The sequence below is a fragment of the Trematomus bernacchii genome, unplaced genomic scaffold (assembly GCF_902827165.1).
Source record: "Trematomus bernacchii unplaced genomic scaffold, fTreBer1.1, whole genome shotgun sequence".
NCBI classification, from domain to species: Eukaryota; Metazoa; Chordata; class Actinopteri; order Perciformes; family Nototheniidae; genus Trematomus; species Trematomus bernacchii.
The window spans coordinates 1785920-1804327 of NW_022987778.1; the positions used below are offsets into that span (position 1 = coordinate 1785920).

At 39.0% G+C, this 18408-nt stretch overlaps 1 protein-coding gene across 2 annotated transcripts; it reads right to left on the reverse strand.

The window, feature by feature from the left end:
• ampd3b (adenosine monophosphate deaminase 3b) lies at nt 1-16831 on the reverse strand. Of its 2 annotated transcripts, none has more exons than XM_034149129.1 (16): nt 16561-16831; nt 12625-12688; nt 9399-9621; nt 9118-9277; nt 8598-8763; nt 6253-6472; nt 5916-6045; nt 5485-5679; nt 4988-5119; nt 3600-3763; nt 3339-3465; nt 3001-3164; nt 2598-2718; nt 1722-1895; nt 1363-1473; nt 1-836 (listed from the first exon to the last, which is right to left on the reverse strand). In XM_034149129.1, exons 2-16 carry the CDS (start codon nt 12680-12682, stop codon nt 660-662), a joined length of 2322 nt encoding a protein of 773 aa, XP_034005020.1. In that variant the 5' UTR covers nt 12683-12688; nt 16561-16831; the 3' UTR covers nt 1-659. The 2 variants fall into 2 exon arrangements, with proteins under 2 accessions (XP_034005020.1, XP_034005021.1); XM_034149130.1 differs by having other exon boundaries at nt 16557-16822.
• Nucleotides 16832-18408: the final 1577 nt, after the last annotated feature.

Consider the following 18408-nt stretch of genomic DNA (forward strand, 5'->3'; position numbering starts at 1 on the left):
GAAACACCCTTCGTTTTCCGAATGCCAGGAAGTATTCTTGACTCGCTTCTGAAGCAAGATGCTCGGCAGACATGTGCTACCAAGCAAGCGTACTCGCGATTGAGAAACACCCAATATGTCTATTTCTGTTGCTCATTAAAGTAACCATTTGCACCTTCGATGCACCGCCTCCGACTCCTATCTCTCGGCACTACAGTATACAATTTTATTTTTTTCTAAACTTAGTTGAAGGAAGGCATTTGTAACATGTATATATGCAAGTGACAGATACAGTTAATTAAGCATCGCAACTTTTTAATTATAATTATTTTTAAGCTCCTAATTGAATGTGTTAATTCTGAATCAGGTTCTGTGGCTAATGCTCTTTCATATAGACTAGTTCACTAGTGCACTAAATTACATATAAAAGAAAAAAACCCTCTTTCCCACTAAAATGAGCCACAATGACTGGCCAAGTCCATAGATACAGCATTGAATGCGGTCAAGATATGACATTTATATCAAAGTACTAGGCTTATCTAAATTCCTGCACCAGGGTCCACATAAAATAAAAACTCGTCAGAATGTTTATTAAGAATATATAATAAAAAACAAAGTCTAACCTTTGTCTCTTTATCATTAAGGACATGTTCAAGCACAGTTTGTGCTGGAGAGGTACATCACTCTGGTATGGTATTGCCAACTTCTGTCTTCACTGCGTCCACTAGGAAACTGAGCTCGTTGCACAGCGTCTCGTAGCGGTAGGCCATGCGGATCTGTGCCACATTTGTCCGCCGAATGTCGTTTCCCGCCGGTCCCTCCTCCAGGTAGCTGGAACCAATGAAGTGTTTCTTCTCCTGTAGGGTGAACATGAAGACATATATATATATATTGAGCAGATTTCAAATATGAACATCACACAGCATGTGACTTCAACTGGCTGAAAGTGTAGATGGATTGTTGACAAACTGTTCTACTACTTAATCAGTTTACTACTACTTTAATGATTTTCATCTGTAATAGGGTTACACAGTATTTACACGAGCTATCCGAGGCTGGGATTGTATTAGATAAGAAATGCCTCCCATAAAAAAAACTGGAGATAAAATAATATCTTCAGTGTAAGTTTCACAGTCATTTGTAATTTTTGAGAGCACAATCTCTTAATTTGGATGGGGCCATTTTTGTTTATCACCGACACTAGAAGAAATTGTATTTCCAAAAACAATTGTGGCCATGTATAAACCATGTCATCAATACATAGTTTGTCCACCAGAGAGCACTGATGTGTATATTTCTAAACTGTAAAATGTCTCTCAGCTGATGTCTCCCAGTAATGCCAATGACTCGGTTAAAGGGTTAGGGTTAGGGTTATGACTTTACCTGATGGGAGAGTCCGCTCTGCAGCACACTGTTTCTGGCTATCTCACACAGATCACAGGTGCTCAGCTTCCACAGCTGGGCTGCAATGGCATACTCCTCCATCAAGGCCTCCTGAAAGGGTTAAAAGCAACAATACAAAAATTATTCAATACATTTGTATGATCTGATAATGATAGTCCAAAACCCAAATTGATAGTAAACTCAATGTCTTGGGTTTTGGACTTTTGATCAGACAACTCAAGACATTTAAAGATGGCACCTTGTGACTCTTTGATTTCTTATATGTGCTGTCATTAGAGATATTTGATGGTGAGGGAATTGAATTGTCTTGTCATTGATTCTGTTGCAGTGGTTCTGACCTTAGTGTAGTGGAACTGCATGGGGTCGTCCGTGGACAGCGACACACGCAGGCCTTTCTGTAGGAACTCCCGCAGAGGGTTCTTGGAGTACTCCAGGAACAGGCTGTTGTTGCTCAGCGGGGACATGGCGATCGGGACCTGGGCCAGGTAGTACAGGTACTGCAACACTGGACTCTGGGGAGAAGGGGGGGTGTGGACACCAAAGTAATGTTAGTAATGCTTAATATCTATTTGTTGAAGTTAGTGTAGGACAATTCTAAGGTTAAAGAAATATCAGATACAGATAAATAGGGTTGCAAATGGTTGGTGTCACATTTAAATCCTACATTTCAGTTTAACCCTGAACATATTTAAGTCATCATAGATATTTAAAGCATGCCTGTTAAGGAGTTTTAAGATATGATCATGAATATAATTAATGTTCCCCTTAATTCCAATGACAAGTTTACAGTGTAGAATGTCTAAATAGAAAAGGTCTTTCACAGAAACATAGATCACACATGTCTATAAAATAATTTTGAACTATTATCGAGCTCAGACTATAGTGAGCTTTGCCTTTCTCAATATTGATTCAAAGCATTTCAAGCTGAGGTATTTTGTCCTGTGGAGCAATAGGTGTTTGTATTTTTTACATCTTTCTGTTATTATTTATTGGCTTGCAAATGCAACCTTTGAGAAATACCAAATCTTGCTTCGGAGTGGGACTGTAAAATTGTATTTAAAAAAAGGCGACCCTTGTGGGTTAGCACTCCACTAATTAGTATCAGTGTTGCTGGCAGTTTTGACATAGAGATGATAGTGGTCATATTCAAATCCAATGTTATTTATCAGCATAAAAAACAATTATCCAACTCTCTAATGAATTCAGGACTTCACCTTCTTGAGGTTGAGTCCATGGGAGATGTTGTCAGCCGTCAGGAAGGCGGACACCAGGTGGGTGATGGAGCCGGCCTCGCCACAATGGGGACGAAACTGGAAGGTGTTCAGACCTCGCTCCCTGAGGAGGCAAAATATAATGATGTCATGTCCTACCTGCAGTTAACTCATACCATTTCATGCGGTGTACCAAGTTATTTCCTCCATGTGCATATGTGAAAACTCTTTGTGCAACAATTCCTTAACTTTTGGGCTCTATGGACTAAGGAGATGTTGTTTATTTGAAATATATCTATACAAAAATGTATGAAATATACTGAATGGAATATGTGTGTGACACAAAAAGGCAATTTATGAATTTGGCCATTAAAAAATGTGCTTGGCTGGTGAACGCAGGACTTACTTGCGCAGGTTGTTGAGCACCATGATGTTGGCGTACATGTAGAACAGGTAGTAGGTATATGGAGGGTTATCGTCTGTGGTCCACGCCTCAGGTTTTGGGCTTTTGTAAGAGAACATGTGGTCGCTGTGTTTTGATTCGTCATCCACACTGTCGAATCCTGTCACCTATAGGATAACGAATAAAATGTCACAATTTATTTTACACAACCTTGCGTGTGTCTTCATCAGTTTTGTCTTTAACTGTTTGTGCAGAAGTCTAACTTAACATCACTCAATAATCTTGGCAAAACCACTTGATATTTTTGTGTCACCGATTCCACCCATCATATATGTACTTACGTATTTGAGGAATACGTGTATCTCCTTGTGCTTTTGTGGATTGACTGTAGCCTCAAACAGTGGGAGGAAAACGTTCTCCAGCATCTTTGCAAAGTTCGGAAGTATTTTCTTTGACTTGAAGATGTCACTGCAAGACAAAAGGCACCAAATACACTCACATTTAAACAAAACAAACATTATAATTGATGTTATTATTCCAAAATAAATAAATTTAAACTATAAAAGTAATGATTATATCTAACGTTTTCTCTTTGCACTTACTAAATCCTGGGAACTTGAATCATCCATCTCATGTTGGGCGAGTGCAGCTTGTGCTGGATGAACCAAGTTGCCAGGCCCTCCCACTCGCTGGCTGAGCGCCCGTAGATGGACAGACGGGGCTCGGCATGCTGGTACTTGCTCTCTTCCAGCTCTTTGGACACTTCCTGAAACAGTTGTTATGGGAAATTGTATCATACTAAGGGAGCATTTCAAGTTAGAGCTATTTAGTGTTGTAAGGTTAATGGTCTTGTCCTTTTGTGGAGTGTAGACATGATGTTTCTCCATTTGCTAGAAGATGTGTTTGAAAGAATCCTATATATACTGTAGTATGTATCTTTTCTGTTTGTCATAGCCCCTCCCCTTCCATTCTTGGTGTGAAAATGTGGGTATAAGACCCTCTGCAGACCTTCTGACTTTTGTACTTCGCTGCAGACTGCTTGACACTCTGTAACGATTTACCTTCTTGCAAGAATAAACTCCCTAAAAGACTGTCTTATTCCAAGAATCTTCATTTCAGTGAAAGGTTTCCTCACCATTTTATATTATTTTCTGGTTTGTCTCAGTAAGTTTCCACCACAAAGTCTAGTGATGTTCCTTTTATAAAGCAGAAGTAACGTTTGTCAATTGTTCACTGAACAGATAACTATTTCCAAATACCAACATACTTAATGCTTTAAAGGTGGGGTAGGTAATTCACTTCAGAAACACTTTTTGTTATATTCCATGGAATGCTCTTAACATCCCGATAGCAATGAATACATTAAATGCTTTGAGAATAAATACATGAAAGAATGTCATCTGTGGAAGCCGTGGCGCTGTAAAAAGCACGACCAATCATCTGAGCCGGCCCGGCTAAAATAACTGGATGGCCTACCTGCCTGTCAGCCTTCCATCTGTGCACAAACTTATCTCGTGCCCTCATTGGTCATGTGCGCGTTCGTGTGTGTTGGAGGAGGGGCTCTGTAACAGATTTTTTTCGGCTGCGTACTTTCAAATTCTAGCTTGCTCGAGCTGGTTTCTCCATTCTTACCTACCTTACCTTTTAAACAAGGAACACTACAGACATGAGGGCAGGGCATCTACAACTTAACCCTAACCAATTATGATAGATGGTTCAGGTCTTTACAAAATATACCAAGATAAAACAGTTTACATAAAGATGTTTAAAGGAAAAATGTAACATGATATAAAAGAGAGAGAAGCAGGAAATCTTCAAATTTTGACGGGCCGAAAAAATTGGCCAATTTGATCAACAAATCCCCTAAAATAAATGTCTTCACCATTTGACCTGTTGCTTTTTCCAACTCTTGGTTAATTCAGCCAACTTTTTGAGAACAAGTCAGATAATTATTCAGGGCCTCAAAGTGATAATAAAACTCATACTGCACCTTGATGATTCGTGCAAAGTATTCTCCTTTGATGTGGTTGTCTGATTTCAAGTAGATCTCTCGCAGTTCGCTGGCGCCCACGGGGTTGTACTTGGAGTTGAACTTGTCAAACCGATGAAATGTTTGCCTTCCCTAGGAGGGTCATTCGTGAGAGAGGGTGAATCTTTTGATAACATTTTCATTCCAACAAAATGACTGTTTATTATTTTCAGATTACGTATTAAAAAGATCTTGCATGGAACATAAAAAAGATTGCATCACACCATATGAAATGCTTGAACACGCATAATTGCATCCTTCTGTAGTCATTTTAAAACCACACATTTGTTATTGGCAGACTCATGGAGTTATTAAGCGATACCTGCCCTATTTACCTCAAGAACGTTGTTTTTTTAGAACAATTATCTGGCAAAACCGATGTCTGACGGCATTGCAGAAATGTTACTGAACTTGTTTCAATTTTTAAGAACTTTTGACAGCAATGACTTTGTTCTTACAGCGTGCACGTCCAGAGAGTCCACGGTGAGGTCGTACGGGTCCATGTTGAGTTTGTTGAAGACTTCCTTGTGTGTGATCTTCTGACCATCCTTCTCCAGGACCACGCGATCTGTCTCTTCCTGGTATGTGGTCTTTATAAATTTCAGCAGATGCTTCTGGTTCATGCAAGCAGCCGCGTGTATGTGTGTGTCCACCTGTGTTTTGAGATGAAGCAAACAGTTAGGATGTGCATGACTTTATTGGACAAGTAACAGTGGATCTTTAAATGTATGTTTTTTTTAGACCAAGAGCTCTAAAGATAACTTTCACAGTCGAAGCTCAGAGTGACTCAATGTTGACCGGATGATTTGCATTACATCATTTTGATACAATGATTTTCGTAAGTTGCTAGTTTAATGTATAATGAACTAGATGGAAAATACCAACCAACCTTTCTGACGTTGTAGAAGTCTCGATGTGGGACACATTTCAGCTCTTTTAGCTCTGCCATTTCATTCATCATTTCATGAAGATAGAATTTAGATGCCAGGAAGTTCAACCGTCTGTGACAGTACGTTTTCCTGTGAGGGGGCAAAAGATTTCAGGTAGGAACATTTGAAATTACTCATTACTCAGTGAATCTACTTTCCCCCCTGCAGACCGATGCTCTGCTGCATGCACCGTTCAGGAAGGGAAAACTATGCACAGTAGTTTATGAAATATCAGTTAAAAGCTATGTCCTTTTGCCCTATTGTCGTTATGTATATTTAAAACATTTGTGTACTTACGTTGGGCCGTCAGCTATCATTGCGAGGACATGGCTCAGGTCTATAGCAAAGGTCTCGAGGTCGGGGTAAGGGAGGCTGTGAGGCTGCTGTTGTTTCAGGGCCTCAGCATTGTCGTAAACATGAACTATGCCATCCTTCATCTGCAGCTCGTAGTTCAGGTTCTCAGGAATACCCTCCATGGAGTATGGGTCCTCTCCTTCATGAGGGAACGGCCAGATGTCTAAACACAATGAGAGGAAATAAAAACGGAAAATAATGAATATGCTTTGCAGTAGGAGTTATATACAGTTGTTAACAGTACCAACACATCTTGAAGAATACCATATAGATAATAGACTCAATGTATCTCATCATGGTTATAGGTGTATCAGAACTAATATTTTACCATTGATGCAATTGTTCAAAGACAAAATAACAGTCATTATGTCTCACACACATTCATTAGGTATTGCACAAGTGCAGCTGTTGGAAAATCAATTTTTAGATAATAGTATGTGACTCATGCTCTTCAAACAACCAAAGTACAGATGTATAAATGCTAAAAAGAAAGTCACAGTTACTGTCATGCTTGTGATATCATAGGCTAATTTATTCTCTTAAAGCATTCTCCAAAGCTTTGTTGTTTATACTGTAAGGACCCACATTTGTGAGATATTCATTAGTTGTTCTTTACATTTTTGCCATTGATGAAAGAAAACGTTTCTGAGATCACCTGCTAGATTAAAGCAGTGAGTATCTGCTGAAAAGTGTATCCAATTGTTTATGCTAACTTAAACTATCTTGTCATCTATTTAGTCCCAACATAGTACACTTTATGTGCCTCATCTCTTTACTTGTCATATGGTTAGAGCGTATAGTAAACAAATAAATTATTAGTACTGCACATTATATAGTCATGTTCCCAGTACATATAAGTCATATACATTTATTGTCTGTGTTGGAGAAGCCTCCTGAAGCATGTCCCCTATCTGTTGTCAGGAATACTTCCACTGACCTTGGCTCACACACACTTCTTCACACTTACTTAAAATAGACGTTTAGAATAGTTAGACTCATCCTTAACATGCGATAAGCAGTTAAATGTTAACAACATAGCGTTTAACCCTTGACATTATCATAGTTGTTCCAACACTTTATTTCTTATTATTATATCATTGGCATTGTAATGAATCAGGTGTTATATTAGTCCCTGCTTGTTTCTGAATTGTGTTGCTAACATTGGACGTGAGAGTGCCCTTGTCTTTGTCAGCTAATTGTAGCTCACTGACAGCAAAGCCAATAAGTCATCCTTTTCATCACAGTTTTTCCTTATTTAACTCAGTAAGTATTCGCCATGTTTGTCCCTTACCAAAAATTAGAGTGTAATGTTAGACGCCCCTTAGAGTTGCAAAGTTTTTCAGATTTTATATTCCCTTTTTTTTAAATCTTAAAGTGCACCTATCATGCTATTTTTAGGCAATAGCATAGGTCTCAGATATATACAAATATATTCAAAAACATGTCTATGAAGTGTTTTGCTCAAAATACCAAACAGATCACCCATTCTAGCCATGCCTCATATCCCTCTATTTCACTTCCTGTTTCAAAAGTGCTGATTTTGGGTATAAAGCTTTAAAAAAAGAAAATAAATTGATTAAAATAGAAAAGGAGGGGGCTGAGCTCATGCGGGACCCGGCAGCTACTGTCTAAACTAAATACTGCGGTGATGAAACGCCATATTATGGATTATCAAGGATTATTTCTGAAACAGTATGGAGCTCAAAGGCTTTCTCTCTTGCCGGTTATACCACAAGGTGAGTTCCTTTTTATTTCCTGCTTCTTCACACACATGCTCTCCAGTACAGGTTAGCTCTGAGTGTTAGCGATGCTAATGTAAACACCGACCATATTACGTCCAAAACAGTCGGGCATTGTTTCTGATAGCAACGTTTCTGATAGGGCCGTGGGTGTAAAGCCAGCCCACATTTCCGATATTACGTCATATCGGACGCAAATCTGGATCAGCTCCGTTGTAGCCCCGTTTTTAGAGATTTGGGTACGGAGGAAAAGAGAGGGTTTTATTTTCTGACGCTGCGTGAGTTCCCCGACACACCGGGGACACATATTTATGTATAAAAGACATCAAAAAATGCATTTTGCATGATAGGTCCCCTTTAACACAATATCCTAAATGTTGTTTAACATAGAAACACAGTTCTCTCTTGGGTGATGTATAGGATTATGTTATGACATCCCGTTTTCATTGTTTTTTTAATAGTAAAATACCAAAAATATACACTTTCAATCAAAAAGTATGATATGGAATTAGATATTTCCAAATAGGAAAAGAGTTGGGGACCCCCTACCTGGCATGACCTCATCCTCCTCTCGCCACTCTTCATTATCGGCATTGCGGAGGAATCGTGCAGCGGTCCTGGGGAAGTGATGGTATGCCAGTCTGCAGTATTTCTCTCTGATGAACAGCGCTCCGAGGATACTTTGGGCTGCCTGCTCATAATCCTCAACTGTGATCTGGAGGGGGCAAAAGTTCATCTTTAGATTTGTTGAAAAATGTAAAAAAAAAAAAAAAGGATAAATGCTTAAAACATGGGTAAGAAGATGGCCATTCCCCTGACACCCCTTAAGCCAAACCTTTTTCATATATTTATCTAGAACACTTCCTGGTGTTAAATGACCAACCATCCTTACAATAGGTACAGACTTAAATTAGTTTTTGAGTGCCTATTTGTTTTTGCTTTCTTTGTCAGCTCTTTTGAAATGCTGTTAATCCTCTTTGAGTGCTGGAGATGTCTGAATCTACAGTTACAGGTTCGTATTATTTGTAGTCAATGCGTGTCCACATGCTGGAGTGTTAGTCCTGTTTACCCCTGCACAGTAGTCTCCACTGATGGTTACTCTCTGGAAGTCTGGAAAGTTCTCTGGAGGAAAAGGTTCAGGTGTGGTTGGGGCGATCAATGGGGAACGAGGAAAGGCCTGAACACCACCAACAGTCGACTGTGAACGCTTCAACATGAAACTCTTCATCCTAGTCACACACATGAAAGGACAAGAATAACTCAAATTAAAACTGCAAAACAATAATAATTGTTTTCGATGTTAGGACGTATAGGATGTGCAGAAAGAGAGGTGTTTTCAATCAAACCCACTTCTTAGCACACTCTTCAGAAAACTGTGCAGCCAGCTCCCTCTCCAGCGTCCTCTGCCTGTCCTCATGCAGACCGATGGGACAGTCCTCCTGCACGTTGAACAGTGACAGAGCTTCCTTGTTGTCTTCCTCCTTCAGAGCAGAGGCGTACACCTGCTCTGCTCGCAGACGTACTTTCTCATCCACCTCGCTCATCGACATTTTTTGGAAAAGCCTAGGCATATCTGAGAAAGTCAAGAAAGATTGAAGTTTTGGTCAATGTTTTTTTGTCCTAAATGTTGTACTTAATAAAAGGAAATCTGCAAAGTTAAACACATTTTAGTCCACATTGCAATATAGTATATGGTGGTTTATAATTGTGAATAATAGGTAATTATTTCTCATTGCAAGGGTACTGAAAGATTTAGTATACTGTTTGCTTATATTCAAATGACATTCAGTTCAGATGAAGGAATATGTTTTTTTAATCTGAGCATATTGCTAGCATGTTGTATATGATATCCCAGGAGAAATAATATTATGTTAGTGGTTGCAATACATTCAAATAGAAACAAGGTAAACAGGAGACCTGTGAAAATGAGTTTGAGGTAGGGGTTGTCGGGGGTTTAGGTGAGGAACTTGGCAGGTTTCCCAATTCCACCTCATAACTCACGAGTAAACATGTCTTGAGTGACAACGTGTTCTGCCAACGTGTCGGGCAAGTTACAGTAAACACATCGTCACTGTCAGAGCTGTCCTAGACTGGCAGTGACCCCTCCACCCCCGGGGTCACCTTTTCTGACATTACGCAGCACAGTGAAAAGGATGAAACATGACCATATCATCACAGTTTTTAGTTTGTATGACGCATACGTAGTACAACGGTTTTTAGCATTGCATTATCCTGTCGTTCAGATGGTATGAATTTGTCTTTTATGTCAATTAATGACTGCTATTTTGTTAAGCATGATTTTTTTAGAAGATTATTAACAGTTGAGTATCCTGATAATACAGCTTTTACTTTAAATGGTAACAAATGTTTGACCCTTTGTTAGAAAAGCAATTCTTTGCATACCATATTTTCAGTTCCCTTGACCTTTTGGTTTGAGCTGAGCCTCAGTCATACCAATGGCAGGAACTAGGGTCCTATTTTTATCCGTGAGACCCTGTGAATTCATACTGTATTTTGATCAGTACAAGAAAGTTCTTTTTTAAATAGCTTTGCCTGCTTGCTTTATCCCTGCGTTGTGAGAAATATGGTTCCCATCCAACATCCCGTCAGTAGCGGAGATGTTTGGCTATACTGATCACCATTTCATCACTGTTACTAAAAGTATACATGTCGTAGTCAGTTGGTCACTTTGCCAGTTCCAGCATCTATCCTCACTGTGAAAGTATTTAAATCAACAAGCACAAGACAAGATGTGCTGTTGTATCAAATAGCAAACGTCTCTTCTGCAGACTCACCATCCTGGGTGGTTTACATGCAAACATATCAGTCAACTGTATTGCTCTCACATCGTCACAATTTCTCTTGCCTGTTCTTTGGTTATCCAATTTCAGAAACCGGCATTCTTCACGTGCCTCTCAGCGTGTCAACACTCTCCATACTGGAACAGCTGAGATGCCTCTTGGATGACCTTGACTTACCCCCCCCCCCCCCCCCCCCCCCCATTATGGAAACCTGAGCCACAAAGGGCCGTCTGCGTATGTCGGCAGGGTTTTTTAGCAAACGTTATGACATTTCAATTAATATGCTGATCAGTACTTTTTGCGTAGCTTTTAATATCACACAAATGCTTACATTAATATAATTCATCAGTAACATCCTTTGTTGAAAGATGGTATACTACTTTCCCATAGAAAGTGGATTCTCCATTGAATCTCAGACCGTGAGAGTGGACCTCCTATCAACCAGTCATTCTCAACACATTTCATCTTATTGTCGCTACAAAGCTCTATAGCGTAGGAAGCTCTCTCTTTCTCTTACCTTCTGCTGTGAGTTTGGCCATGTTTGGCTCTCTCAGTCTGTGTCTGTTGAGTCAAGTATTTCAGCTTTCATGTGTTTCTTCTAGACTCCCTAGCTCTTAGTTTTGGCTCCACTATTTATCTTTATTTGCCACTTGTGTCCCAGGGAAAACTTTAAAGTGTTGCTGGAAACCTCTTGACACTGTCCAGACTGTCCTCAGGTCTGGTATCTGTGTCTCTCTTTAATATACGATGCTTCTCTCCTGGGTTTTCACTTCTCCTGCCTCTGTCAGGCTTTGCTCTGCTGTTTATCTGGTCCAGTGTCTGTATGTATAATGCAGCTGCTAGTTGTTGCTGTCAGGATAGTCCCTCCCTGTCTCTATTTTAGGGTTTTGAAAGCGTCATGGCAACAGGGGCAGATAATCCAAGCTGGTATGCCACACCTGGTCCTTACATGTGAGCAGAGATGGGGCATTAAAGAGGCAATACACACTTTAGCTCAGAGGGAATATTAAAGCCCTGGGAAAGTACATTTGAACATTATAATTGTTACTAGATGACTGATTTTAATCATAGTTTTATCCACTGACCGTGCATTTAAGTATCACAAAGGCCATTTATGAAATGTAAACAGTTTTTGTTAAAGCCATTATCTACCAAAAGCAAACATCCCAGCTGTTCTTCCTGGTTGAGCTAGCATATATGGGTGTAAGCTGCTGCTGTCAATGTGTTAACAGCAGAAAGTCATGTAAACACATTTATTTTGACAAGAAATGTAACTCCCATAATTTGACAAGGGATAGAACACCACAATGAATGCCATATACAGTTAATGCTGCTTCATAGTTAGCTATTCACAATATTGTGTATTACTGTCAACAGTTTCAGTATTAGGTATTAGTATTGTGTAGAAGGATAGAGGTAGACTTTGATTTACCACTGCTGTCAACAGATACATGCATTACATGTTGTTAGACGCTTTTATCCAAAGCGACTTACATACTCAATACTGTGGGCAATCCCCACAGGAGCAATTTGGGGTGAAGTGTCTTGCCCAGGGACACAACGACATGCTGACTGCAGTGGGGTTTGAACCTGTGCTCCCCTGATCCGAACACCAGCGCACTAATCCACTGCGCCACACACCTCCCTGCTACATGCTGTAGTCTGTCAGATGGTGCATGTTTTAATATGTGGAAATTAGATTTGAGTTACTTCAGTGAGCCTGCTGTTTGTTAGTTGTTTCTTCATGTGTCTGTGTATAGTAAGTATTTACTCACCTTTCCCAAAGCAGGGTGTAGACTGCTGCTTAACCATGGGCGTGTCCCTTTTGCTCATTTTGATCTGGATTAAGAAGAACAAAAGCTTTAATTAACATTAGACTAACCCATCATTCAGTGATGGATTAACTGGTTTGGGAGGGGTTTTTCATGTGAAACAGCTCAAAGAAATGTAATGCATACGTTGCTCCATAATAGTACAGTATTTTACCTTGCATTTAAAAAAACGTGTTATATTCAATTTATTTATCCCTGTCTATTATTTTCTCTTGTATTTGTTTTTTATGATTTTTCGAGTTTTAAGCTATAAGCCTAAACTGTTCTTTGTCGTCGGTGGTGGAAGCAAAGTCATAGGGGCCCACTTACTACTTACTAACCGTAAGTGGGTCAGAGGACGATCATAACACTGCTGGTTCAAAAACCCTTTTTTTCTTATCCCAGTTGTTATTGCACCTTTTCATAGAGCAAGCTGGCTACCTGTGGTTAAACCTGCACTGCCTTCCTCTTTAAGCGGTTAGTTATTACAAAAACACTGTCAACATGCTTTTGCTACCCCAGCAACAACATCGCAAATGATAAAGTGATCCCATGTTTGGAGTCTGCATGGTGACTTTATGGCCTGAAAACACATTTAAACGTAATATAACAGATTTTTAAAGTGCAATGGATCATAAAGCTGGCACTGAGCAAAGTGATTTGTCTTCAGATCTAAAGCAGAAGTAAGATTTCCAAATGGCGCAATATTTAAGTTCACTAGTTCAGGCAATGTAATCGCACTTCCTTTCAGTTGGTCAAAACATTTCGTTCATAGTTCATTTTTTTATTGTTTTGCTTTTTGCAATAGAGGGGTCCTTTCAACTCTATTTCTGTAAAGCTTAAACATAATACTGGATAGTCAATTCTGAAAAAATTGAAGTCAAGACGATTTTTCTTAATTCTTTCTAATTCTTTTTGGAAGTATGCATATGGCCAAGATTGATATGAGCTGTAGTTTTTGAATGCTCATAACATTTTGGAAGTACACAAAAAGAAGCCATCAATGAAACAAGACATTGTCTATCTGAGTATAGTGGTATGATGTCAGCTTCAAAAAGGGGTTAAATTCAGACTAAAGTTAGAAATTCTAACTACTAACTCAAACTAAGATACCTTTGAACCTACGCAAAGTTACTGCAAAGTTAGTGCAACACATCCAAGTTGGTTGAGCTCTATAAGACTGGTCCACTAGTACTACTACTAAACCACACTGGTGAATTTAAGTTGTCTGATCTAGAATTCAACCTTAGAGAGAGAGAAAGAAGTAGAAGAAAAAAAGAACACGGCTGGCAGTCGGTTGAGAAAGTTTCCGATCAGATGCTCTGGTGGTTCTGGAATTTCCTGTTTCTTTTTTTTCATTTGTTCAGTCAAAGAGCTTTTATAAACACACATTACAACATTGAACCACAACACTGAGTCACACCTTTGTATGCACAGGTTTGTTTCTATTTAGGTATTTGAATGTTCCTAGAATGTATGTTAAACCAGCTAATGTGGCAGCTGAGGTAATAGGAAGCTAGTATTCCCTTATAAGGAAGTTTGAAATTCTAAGCCTTGAAATGAGTCATTTCTGACCACAGGATGATACAAACATGACAAGTAAACACGAAAATAGAGCCACAGTATTTTCAAAAGTTCTGTGTTTGCAAGGTGAGGCGAACTAGCAAAACCAGTCACCCTTTCATTTCTTTTTAACGGCACGTTGAGGCTTGAGGCATTACTTGGGAAATACAGAGTTGTGTCCTGATCTTGGAATGCTTGCTGCAGTGTGGCATTTCAGTCATACACTATATATTATAAACTGGTTTGAACTGTTCAGCTTACTGCATTGCTATTATGCTGCCAGTATTGTCAAAGAGATACGAGAGAATGCTATTGTAGGTGCTTCCCTATTTACATTACATGTCAGTACTGTGGACAATCCCCACAGGAGCAATTTGAAGTGTCTTGCCCAGGGACACAACGACATGCTGACTGCAGTGGGATTCGAACTTGCTATCCCCTGATTCGAAGTCCATCATACTATTAACTGAGCCACAGCCTCCTACAATTTATTCAGTTGTTATTTACATTTTGCACATTCACGATGACTGTGCATTTTTAGAAAGTGTGGTCACCAAGATTACAGAAATTGTACTTTTGCAATATTTGTGGTCAAACATTATTGTAACATTATTACAAAAAGCGTATTGTTATCTAAACTTTGCTGTGGACAGTTGCAGTTGTAGTGGGATATTAAGTTTCACTTTAATGAGGTTAAAATGTTGTTTAGTGCACTCTCATTTTACTGTCCTCTGATGCATATAAAGACATTTTTAGCCATGCTACCGATGAAATATATCTCTCTGGTTTGGTTGGTCCACCACTTTAGTCCAGACTTTATTATCTCAACAATTGGATGATTTGCCAAATAACTTGGTACTGACATTCATGGTTCTTTGAAGTCCTCATAACTTTGATGATCCTCTGACCTCGAATGCAACAATGAAGTATGCATTTTACATTTTAAGTAGTTTTCAAACTATTTTAGTACACACATTCATGTCCCGCTCAGGATACATTTGTTTATCTAAAAGTAAAACCCCAATATGTGGATTTATGACTGGTTTATGACCAAACAGTTCGTCACTTTATGGCACCAATTCCCCTCATCCTTGGCTGTGTTTAGTTCTAATCATGTTAAAGTCGGTTTGAACAGACTTTGCTGCCGCGTACGTTAAATTAATGTAATGTAGTATTATCTGGTTTTCCTCATATTGCTGTGTGTAAGAACAAATACAAGAGATGGTCAAGTTCAATAATGATTCATAAATATCGATCATATATTATTTAAAGGTAGGGTAGGTAGGAATGGAGAAACCAGCTCGAGTGCGCTAGAATTTGAAAGTAGGCAGCCGAAAAAAATCTGCCCCTTCCTTCAGACTTCCTTACAGAGCCCCTCCTCCAACACACACGAACGCGCACATGACCAATGAGGGCACGAGATAAGTTTGTGCACAGATGGAAGGCTGACAGGCAGGTAGGCCATCCAGTTATTTTAGCCGGGCCGGCTCAGATGATTGGTCGTGCTTTTTACAGCGCCACGGCTTCCACAGAGGACATTTTTTTATATAAATATATTGTCAAAGCATTTAATGTATTCATTGCTATCGGGATGTTAAGAGCAATATAACAAAAAGTGTTTCTGAAGTGAATTACATACCCCACCTTTAAGTAAAGGACTTTTTTATAGTTCTTTAAAAATACACTTATGCACCTTCTAAACAACAAAAAAGACAAATATTTCAAAACAAGCAGGCATTAGTAGAAAATAGTCGAAAGATGGTTTTAAATAGTATTACACTAAGTAAATGAGTATATGCATTTTCCTCTGATGCTCATGCTAGGATAGCTTAATGTAAATCAAGATTAATATTTTTTAACTGTTTCTCCAGCTGTAAGCAAATGACTCACTGTTGTACGCCCATTTGAATAAACATGAATGTTGGCCCTCTAATGAGACCTGGCTACTCTCTGGAATGTGCGGAAACAAGAGCAAAGGCCAGAACATGCTGTACAGACTTACAGAGGAAGAGCTGAGGCTAAGACATGTAAACAATTGTTTGACCGTTCATTACATTACAACTAAAACTCAGTTATAAAGGGAAATAACTTAAAATATTCCTATTCGTCTATTCTTATGCCTCCCTAGATGCTTACTTATCTGGAACAAAATATGTAGGAGTAAAAACCATCAAACCCTAGAGTCAAGTATTTCACCAACAGATACCACCATACACAGTTAAGCAAGGGTTAGGGAAAGTGATTTAAATTACAAGATGTGACTGTAGATACAAGAGCAACAGAAAGAGAAGTACAAAACTCAGGTGCAAAGAATAGTTGTGCTGGCAGCTTACTTACTGTTTGCAGGGCTGTAAAGAACAACTCTTGTGACTGTAGAGAGCCTTTTCAGGAATCACCAGACAGAAGGCAAGTCTTTGCAATGAAGCCTCTTCTTGCCTGCAGACAAACAGGGTGTTTCCTCTTTCACTGCCAGTCTGAACAAGTGTACTCTGTGCACATTTTTAAAAGCTTGAAGTTCCAGCGTTGAAATGAGTTTCAGGAAGTGATCTGTGTCTTTGTTGCTCACTGTAGTAGAGGAAGTGCTGAAGGAAGCTTGTATTTGCACCAGTACTTGTGCTCCTTTTTTCAAGTGCATGGAAACTATTCATAGACCACACCCATCTTTGTTTAACCAGGAAGTATCTGCAGCTCATTGTGCAGGAAAGGTCTCTGATTGCACAAAAGAATGTGCATAAAGCACCTGTGGCAGTCAGATAAAAGTTAGAACTAAATAGTGTGCTTTCTTTCTCAATTTAAGGCTACATTTTTTCAGAAGTTAATGTTGACATCCACAGGAAAGGAAGTCAAATTAATTCAAGTTCGCCTTGATCTGGCCTTGTGACACATGTCAGGGTCAGAATCACCCGACTGGATCTCCTGGACAAGAGTGTTCGATGTTGAAAGACCCAAAACACTCAATAATGCTTAGTTACATCACTGAGATCCAGATCTACTCGTCTTGTTACCTTACCTTATCAATATTATACAGAAGTGTTAAGAAGGTAGATAAGAAGGTACGCCTATAATATGATGAAATTGATCTTGATATTTTTCATGCCAACATGAGAGACCATACTTTTCTGTTACATATTACATGTACATTAAATGTATTATATTTCCTGTCAAAACATATTTAAAGATACACCCTGAGGAACTGCAAACGACATATTTAGAATTGTTTTTAAATGTCATAGACTAAATGATGAATGTAGAAAATAATTTGCAGATTATTGCTAAAAATAATGTAACTTGCAGCCTAACTAAACCTTTACTGTTGTACTTTTGCTAACCGTAACACTTATCTAGAGATATGTAGTAGGGCAAATGCTTCATTTTAAAAGAGGAAAAATGGTACCTGGAATGGCTTTACTAAAATTAGTTTTTACAAAGTTACTGTCAATTTTACAAAAAGCAAATAAAAATCAGTGGTACACATTTGTCTTTGGTTTACCAGTAGTATTCTAATCATGGCAGAGGTGGTTACTGTGTGGTGGAGTAAAGCTTACAACACCACCTTCTGGATAGAAAATGAAAATCATCCATCAGTAAAGTCCCTCTCATGGCCTCCCTCATGGCTGGATCTAAATGTGTATTCTGTGTATTGTAGTGTAGTTGTATCCTTTTTTTAATTTATGATATGTCTTTTTAACATTCAGCATGTGGAAACGCACCCTTAATACCAGATTAGTGTTTTATAATGACTAATAAAGAGACAATATACTGCTAATATGCATGTTAATTAACAACTAGTTGATGGTCAATTTGTGTAGGTGGGGTAGGTAAGTTTGAGAAACCGGCTTGAGATACACTTTTTGTTATATTCCATGGAATGCTCTTAACATCCCGATAGCAATGAATATCTTAAGTGCTTTGACAAAAAATCCATAAAAAAAATTCATCTGTGGAAGCCGTAATACTGTAAAAAGCACGACCAATCATCTTAGCCGGCCCGGCTAAAATAACTGGATGGCCTACCTGCCTGTCAGCCTTCCATCTGTGCACAAACTTATCTCGTGCCCTCATTGGTCATGTGCGCGTTCGTGTGTGTTGGAGGAGGGGCTCTGTAAGGAAGTGGCAGATTTTTTCCCGTTGTGTATTTTCAAATTCTAGCGCACTCGAGCTGGTTTCTCCAAAATTACCTACCTC